Genomic DNA, 8,531 nt, shown 5'->3' with positions numbered 1-8,531 from the left:
GAGGTTACACAATGTTATTCATCAGACAGCAAATATATATCTGCAAGAAGATAAGAGTCTATTTGTAAATCCAATATATTGTGAAGCCATGAGAACTTGTTCTGCCAGTGTAGTTAATGTTGAACAAGAACTTTGATCTTGTTGAAGCATTTCTCTTTCTTCATTTCATCCTCTTCAGAATCAAAGCTCTGAGGCACGACATTTCAGCACAATGAAAAATATAAAAAACGAAAAGCTGACTTTAAGACGGGAGTTGGGGCTCACCAGTGCTGTCTCTTTGGTTGCAGGCATCATGATAGGTTCAGGAATTTTTATGTCTCCACAGTTTGTACTGGTGTACGTTGGGAGTTCAGGGGCGAGCTTGATCGTCTGGGCAGTGTGTGGTATAGTATGCATGTTTGCTGCTTTCTCATATGCTGAGATGGGAACCATTATCAGAGAATCAGGGGGCAACTACATCTATATCCTGCGAATTTATGGACCTTGTCCTGCATTCTTTGTGGTCTTTACAACCATGTTTGTGATGAGGCCATTTGCGACTATAGCTGGTTCTCTGAGCTTTGCTAAGTATGTTGTGGCACCATTTTACCCAAGCTGTACACCACCCATACTAGTGGTAAAGTGTATTGCCGCAGCATGTATCTTGGTGATTGCAACTATCAACATGTTAAATATACGTTTTACCATGGCGACTCAGGTGGTCTTTATGGTGGCCAAATTTGTAGGTCTAATGATAATAGCTATTGGAGGAATAGTAACACTTGTACAGGGAAACTATGGAAGCCTCTCCAATCTAGAAAGTGCCTTTGCAGACACAAAGCTTGGCATTAGTACCGTTGGAATGGCACTATATCAGTGCCTGTGGTCGTATTCTGGATGGTACAACTTAAACAATGTTACCGAGGAGTTGAAAAGACCAGAGGTGAGATTGAGTTCTGCAATGTTATGATTTTGACAGTGTTGACATAGCAGATGAAGTGAAGTATTAAAGACTTGAAGTAAGAATATTAGTATTAAAATAAGAATGTCATTATATGATTAAGGTGATAAATGTGGAGATGTCTCATAAAACTGCTAAATTGTGTTGTTTATCAGTATAATAATCTCATTTATAAAGTGATTTTGTCTTTCAGGTAAACCTGCCACGGGCCCTGATGATTGCTATTCCCATGGTAACGATTCTGTACCTACTAGTCAATGTCAGTTATCTGGTAGTTATGACCCCCTCAGAGATGATTTCCTCCAGTGCAGTAGCTGTCACTTGGGGGTAAGGTTCTGAGCACTATTCAGTATATCTTTTTAGATTATATAATTGTGTGATTTAGCGTGATGTGCTCAAACCCATTAAAAATGCCATATTCTTGGGATTTTTGTTTTATGATGTGTAAGCACTTATTTGTTTCTTGTGAAAGGAATAAAGTATTAGGAGGATGGGGCTGGGTGATGTCTGTTGCTGCAGCATTCTCAGCCTTTGGTTCTCTAAATGGATCTTTTTTCAGTGGAGGACGAGTGTGTTACGTAGCAGCAAGAGAGGGACACATGGTAAGAAAAATTGCCTTGAAAATAACTGAAAATAGTAGGGGGGTCAAATCAGTCGTTTGACTGTAATGCAGAATTCTTCACACTTTGTTATATTTTAATAATCAAACATAGTGTGGTTTCAGAAAAAGTGGGGCAAATTAGTTTTTAATATTGATAAATTGCCTTTTAAATATAATCAAATACATCATTCATTAATAATTGCCACAAAGACCTTTGGACATTGTTAACTATTAAAAAGTTAACTATTAAAAAATGGTGTGTTCCAGTATTTGTTTTCAAACAATACAACATTAACAAGTGCGAGACAGAGCAAACGCGGGTTTATGTTAGACATGTGCCGGTTTATGGTAATACGATATTTTAAAATTTATTTATTTTAAAATGTAATTTATTCCTGTGATGGCAACACTGAATTTTCAGCATCATTACTCCAGTCTTCAGTGTCACATGATCCTTCAGAAATCATTCTAATATGATGATTTGCTGATCAAGAAACATTTCTTCTTGCTATTATCAATGTTGAAAACAGATGTGCTGCTTAGCATTTTTTTGTGGAAATTGTGATACTTTTTTCAGGATTCTTTGATGAATATAAAGTTCAGTGAGAAACATTTATTTGCATTTATTACATTTATTTATTAAATAAATGCACATTAAATGCACAAAGAATGTATTGTTCTAAAACCTGTATGTCACACTTCTAAACCAGTATTTACATACTGAAAAAATGCTTGTTCAAATGACTTAATTGAAATGAGCTAAAGCAACACAATTGTTATACATTTTGTGCTAACTTAATTTCATTGAGTTCAGTCATTTAAAATTGAAGTTTACTTAATTTGTGTTGGGTTTACATGAATGATTTTTGTTGCATTAACTGAAACTGGGCAGAGGTTTTTTAGTTCTCAGCATGATGTTTAATGTTAATGTTTAATGTTCAGTTATGTTTGATCAAAAATGTTCTTTTTCTTTCAGCCAGACATCCTGGCCATGGCTCACATGCACAGACGTACTCCCTCTCCAGCCCTCATTTTCAACACAATCATTTCTCTTATTGTTCTCATTCCGGGAGACTTCCAGGGCATAATCAACTTCTTCAGGTATAGTGCCTGATTTTGCATAACCTTTCTGCATTAGTTCAGTTCAGTTTTACTCATCTCTTAGGAAAATTAGTTTGCATAGGTGCCACTCATCACATTGACATGCATATCTTAGTACTCCATCAAACATTTAAAACAAAGAAATAAATATAATATTAATCTTTTTTTTAACAAAACGTCCTTTAAAAATATCTTGAAGCATTGACTGTTGAATTTCGATTACATTGAAGGTGGTCTTAACCAGCTTAGTCATTCTGATTTTACCAAACATGCTAATACAATCAAACCATACTACATTAAACACAGTAAAGAAATAACAGATTCAACAAAACTCAGATAAAACAGTGTCATTAACACATACTTTAAAAGAATTCAGTTTTTCTTAAGAAAAACAGAAGCTTCAGCTAATGGAAGTATGTGAATTAATGTGACCCTGATCACATGTTCATAAGCGTGTTCTGAAGTTTATTGGAGAATTTTTAATTTGGGCCATGATAATTCGAATCTCCTTTACGCAAAAACTGTTTTAAGCCTGGAAATTGGCCAGAATTGTTTCTCTAACATTATTCCATTTGTTTTCTAGCTTTACTTCCTGGTTCTTCTATGGGATGACATTATCAGGTCTTCTGTATTTAAAAATCAAGAAACCTGAACTTCCCCGGGCAATTACGGTGAGAACACCCATTCCTGATCCCTTTATTCATTAACCCATTCATTAACCCATTCATTCATTCATTCATTCATTCATTGCAAATGTGTGTTATTGTGTTTACCTGAATGTGGGAAATTCAAATCATCTGCTGTACTGGGCAAAAAGCCTTTAGATGGTTACATGCTTCACAATGGAAGCTTTTCCCTGAAGGTACTCATGTATGGACCACTGTCCTGAAAAATAGTGACTGAAGCTTGCATTGTTCTGCCTTTTCTTTGTACTTCAACTCACAAGTTACTGCATTTCCAGTTCATTATTTGGTTGCAGGGCTTTTGCATTTAACCACTTTGAGTAAACTAAGTAAAAGGAAGGAAGGGTAAAAGGAAGGAAGTGGGTGAGAGGGAACAAATGTGTAGGAAGGACAGGACAGAAAGAAGCTTTCCCGTGTCTACACCCGTGTGGGTTATGGAAACAGATGCCTGTATGCTAAACACTGTCTTTGTATTGTCTGTATTTCAGAAGATCAAAGTATCTGAGGATCTTCTAGTCTTGCACTCAACATGAATTACTTGTTTGTAGAACAGCCAAGATATGACTTTTTACACTTTAAACAGTGGTAACCTGCAAATATTAACTTAAAGAGTTTTTACCTGATTTAACCCATAAAAATGTTTCGTTGATATAAAATGAAATCTATTTAGATTTATTCAGTGATGTTAAAAACTACTTTTGACTTGAATAAAACCAGTTAATGTAGGCTACGTTCACACTGCAAGCCTTGGTGATTATTTCCAAATTATTGTTTAGATCCGATATTTTTGTTTAGCTGTTCACATTGTTGTTTTAAATGTGCCCAGTATCAGTTTCCAGTGTGAACAGATCATGGTCCTGAACTGACCATGTGTGCAAAAGAGCGATAAAAAGACGTCACGCAGCTCGCTGTAATACAGAAGTAAGCAAGAACGTTAAAGTAAGTGATTATGTGTTTATTTATAGTGTGATCTGCCGTTAAAGCCAGCGAATTTATGCACAGCCCATATTAAAAAACAACGACGAGGATGCAAAAAAGAGAACAATTATACAAGCCCTTGTGTTTTGCTTGTATATAAGGCTGTGACACATCACTGACACATCCCAGATAGCATGTAATCATTGAAAAATGTTGAGTCAGTGTTGATGTGTCAAATCTGTTTGCATTGAATTAACGTTACAAAGTGATGTTGCTTTAGTATCACTCTTAAACCCTCAGGTAATGTTGAAGCAATGTTGAGATTTCAACCACAAATCAATGGTAATATTATTGTTTCAACATTATGAAGTGATGTTAGTTCAATATCACGTTTGCACCCGCATTTAATGTTGAAAAAATGGTGAATAAAAAAAAACCATGGTAATGCTATTGAATCAACATTACGCTATGATTGATTCCACATCACTGATGCTGAATCAATATTGAAATTAACAAAAATAATCAATGGTAATATTGTTGAATCAACGCTACACTATGACTGATTCTACCTTACCGATGTTGAATCAATATTAAAATTAACAAAAACAATCAATTGTAATGTTAATGAATCAACGTTACTCTGTAATGTTGATTATACATCACTGCTGTTTAATCAATATTGAAATGAACTAAAATAATCATTAGTAATAGCGTTTGATCAATATTAATGTGATGTTTATTTTAAATCACCTTTGTTGAAACACTGAAAATTCAACTGAAATGTCAACATAAAATAATGTTGAGATCTGATGTTAATTTTGAAACAACATTAATATTATTTTCAGCTACACTTCAATGATACGTCAACAACCATTTCAAAGTTTGGGGAAAACCATTTAAACATAAAATGACAACTTTCCAGCAGCTGAGTCAGTTTATTTTATTTGACAGTTTAACACAATCAATGACAAAGAGATAGAAGATTAAATTCTTTAAGAGTGGGACGAAATAGAAAAAAGGCATAACAGCTGTTAAAAATATCATTACTATCAGAAGTCTTGTGTCATCATAAATACAAGTGGTCCAGTTTTCCAAATCTGGCTTGCATCAGACCACTGCCTCTTTTCCTACAGGTTCCCTGAAATCTGAAAAAGAAAGCATGATGTTTCTTTAGAGCAGGTCAATTCAGTTGTCAAACATACAGTCACATTTAAGAATGTTAATATGTTATACACAATATAATTCACTTTTTATAAACTGTTAAACACAGAATATTCATTATTTATAACACTTCAATAACACTATAGGAAGGTGTCCAATCTTTCCACCCAAGTTTATCTCCAGCCCTAATTAAACACACCTGAAACAGCGAATCAAGGTCATTAGGATCAATGAAAACACCAGACAGGTGTGTTGAAGCTAAACTCTGCATGAAGAGCTATAAACACTGCTGAATTATTGCCATTACAAAAATCTCAGTTCATTTTCTGTGAAACTGCATAGCAGTCAAGCAATACATTTTTTTTTTCTTTTCTTTAATGAAAATTTCTTTAAAGCTGCAGATTCACCTTATGTAGACCTTAATCTGTGTAAATATCACAAAATAGTCATGTCAGTCACTCTCTCAAACACGAGGTGTAGTTTTTGTGTTTCAGTGGGAACAGACTGAATTGAATGGAGCTCAGTTACATTCCTCAAATTTAATGGGGGTTATGCGCAACCTAACTTCCGTATTCTGTAAAGCAGATCAGATCGCTTCCGGTTCAGGTCTTTTGTATGTGCTTCATGAAATAATTAGCTGTTTATTCAAAATAACTTAAAAGGAGCAAGCTAAGATGAGCATAACTGATGTCCCCCACATATGTAGACTGATATTTAAAAGCTGTTTTAAATTTTCTTCCTCACACTAACAATTAGATATTTAATAGAATAAAAGACATAACAATGTGAACTAGGTAGTTTCGCTAATTACCTTAAAAGTCCATATATGTCATCAGTTCATACTGCTATTAACACTTTCTCTGACAAGCTACAGCTACAACTCAATTATCAGGAGAGTGCTTCTTATTTTTTTAATTGTCCATCCTCATCTGCCTTCATTCCTACTAAAGGAAAGAAGGAAAGGTGCTCTGCAAGCATTGAGTAACATATGCAATACATGTGCTATGTGTAAAGTATAACATTATTGCTCATGTTCATGTCACTTGCACTTCAAGAAATGTTATTGGAACTTAAATCATAAAATTCCTAATAAATATTAGTTAAGCAAGATGCGTGCACTTTTAAAAATATATAAAAGTGGATGGTTTATTCAAACACTTTAATAACTTTTTAAATAATTATATCTTATTAGATTCAGTAACAATTAATCAAATGCAAATAACAAGCACAAAAGAACATAGAAATTATAAGAAAGATACACCATTGTTTTAAACCCAGAGTCAGGTGGTTCAACAAACAACACTACTGTATATGATGCACCTGTGTTTTCTCTCTAATAAGGAAGCATCAGTTAGATTACTGAGAAGTAAACATGCAGATCCAAAATGGGCTTATACCAATCAGAGTACATTTTCAAAGTTTTTCAATTTTTTCAAATAATGAGGGCCACCCCTAAACCAAACCCCCAGTGGATTAGAGCAAATCGGGTAAAAGCCCATTGTGGTTTAAAAACGCCCCACTGATTGGGAAACACCCACTAGTGATCTGCAGAGATACAGACCTGATCTTGTGCTCATCAACTACAAATCACGGTTAGTTCAATGTCGCTGTCTCCACCCATGTGTGCTGTCGACTTTCATCAAAATTTCACTGCTGATCCAACATACATTAAACATTGAAATGTCAGTCTCAACCAAAATGATGGTTTGAATCAAAACTCAACATTGTATCAATGTCGCCATGCTATCTGGGATCATTGTTCTTCACTGACTACCTTCACTTCACTTCAGTGACTCCCATGAGCACAGAATTGTGATGAATGTTGCTCTAGAGTGACATAAAAGTCGCATGAATACCAATATGCATGAATTCCAATATTGCTTACACAGTCTGAAAATAGCCTTAGATTTTACCACTTTAGGTTACCTTTTTTTTTTAATATAGACTTATCAAATGAAGTCTGATTCAAAAGTGTTGCCTTTTATGGCGTTAAATAATGGACCAAACTGCGCAAGTCCATAACCAGCATGCAAGTGAATGACAGCAGTGTGAGCACAGTGACAAAGCTCACACATAAAATGTAAACCTGCAGAATTAACAAATCACCCTGGTGTGCTAAAAAATGTAAGTATGAATGGGAATATACTTCAGACATATTTTACTCATAAGAATTTCTAGGGGAGCCAATAATATGGTCAACATGCATTGGAGAAAAACATGTATTTCATAATGTGAGTTTCAATTGTTTTACTTTAATGAAAAAGGATAAACAATGCAGATTTATTTTCACAGCCACCTTTGCTATTTATTTATTTATTGGTTATTTGAACTGGATTTTAAAGTAACATTGTTTCTTTTCCACTGGGCAATATGACATGATAAACCTTGACAGAGAAACAAGTTAACCTTAAACAAATGTCTTTCTGTGTACTCTTACAAGGTACCCATAATTATTCCCATCCTGGTGTTGCTGGCCGCAGTGTTCCTGGTGCTGGCTCCCATCATTGATGACCCTCAGATTGAGTACCTCTATGTGATCCTCTTCATACTGAGCAGCTCTGTGGTTTACATCCCTTTCATTCACTTCAAGCTGTTCCCGGGATTGTTAAATAAACTCACAGTCTTCCTACAACTTTTCCTAGAGGTGGCACCAACTGCCAAAAACCTGTAATGCTGCTGGAACAGGACTGTCAGATTCATTGCATTTTAAATTCATAATGTTACAGGCTCTCACAATACTAAATGTAATATGCATGATATATAAAAGAGAAAAATAAATTAATCAATTAATTGTATTCTTCTTATCTATGTAATGTAATGATCTATGTAATGATCACTGTTTTACTGGGTGTTTCACCCAAAAATGAAATTTGTCATTAAGTACACAGTTGACACAGTGCAGCGTTTCCATGTTCTACGTCAAAACACTGACTCTGAATTGGCCGGCTCCTGCATCAGTATCACACATATTGTGTCACATGTATCACATGTATTGTGCTGCTCACATGATCAGCATTGGCCAATACTGAGCTGGCTTTCGGCTTTCGCACAGAAGCACTGCACTGTGTCAACTGGTACAAGACTGACAGGGGGAGAAAAAAAATATGTGAATTTGAAGTTTTGTTTT

The 8,531-nt window shown here is 35.0% G+C and overlaps 1 protein-coding gene across 1 annotated transcript; it reads left to right on the top strand.

Moving 5' to 3' along the window:
* Window positions 1-208: 208 nt before the first annotated feature.
* On the top strand, window positions 209-8,124 carry LOC137007110 (b(0,+)-type amino acid transporter 1-like). Its single transcript, XM_067368425.1, has 6 exons — window positions 209-922; window positions 1,134-1,267; window positions 1,413-1,542; window positions 2,518-2,642; window positions 3,226-3,313; window positions 7,845-8,124. Exons 1-6 carry the CDS (start codon window positions 212-214, stop codon window positions 8,073-8,075), a joined length of 1,419 nt encoding a protein of 472 aa, XP_067224526.1. The 5' UTR covers window positions 209-211; the 3' UTR covers window positions 8,076-8,124.
* Window positions 8,125-8,531: the final 407 nt, after the last annotated feature.

Source organism: Chanodichthys erythropterus, chromosome 18 (genome assembly GCF_024489055.1).
Source record: "Chanodichthys erythropterus isolate Z2021 chromosome 18, ASM2448905v1, whole genome shotgun sequence".
Lineage (NCBI taxonomy): Eukaryota > Metazoa > Chordata > Actinopteri > Cypriniformes > Xenocyprididae > Chanodichthys > Chanodichthys erythropterus.
Note: the sequence above shows the minus strand (reverse complement) of the source record. Positions and strands in the feature narration are given on the sequence as shown.

Excerpts from the sequence above, each read along its gene's own strand:
- LOC137007110 (XM_067368425.1), top strand. The coding sequence starts at position 212 with ATGAAAAATATAAAAAACGAAAAGCTGACTTTAAGACGGGAGTTGGGG. Across the intron at positions 923-1,133 it reads AGGAGTTGAAAAGACCAGAG|GTAAACCTGCCACGGGCCCT; the intron begins GTGAGATTGAGT and ends TTTGTCTTTCAG. Across the intron at positions 3,314-7,844 it reads AACTTCCCCGGGCAATTACG|GTACCCATAATTATTCCCAT; the intron begins GTGAGAACACCC and ends TACTCTTACAAG.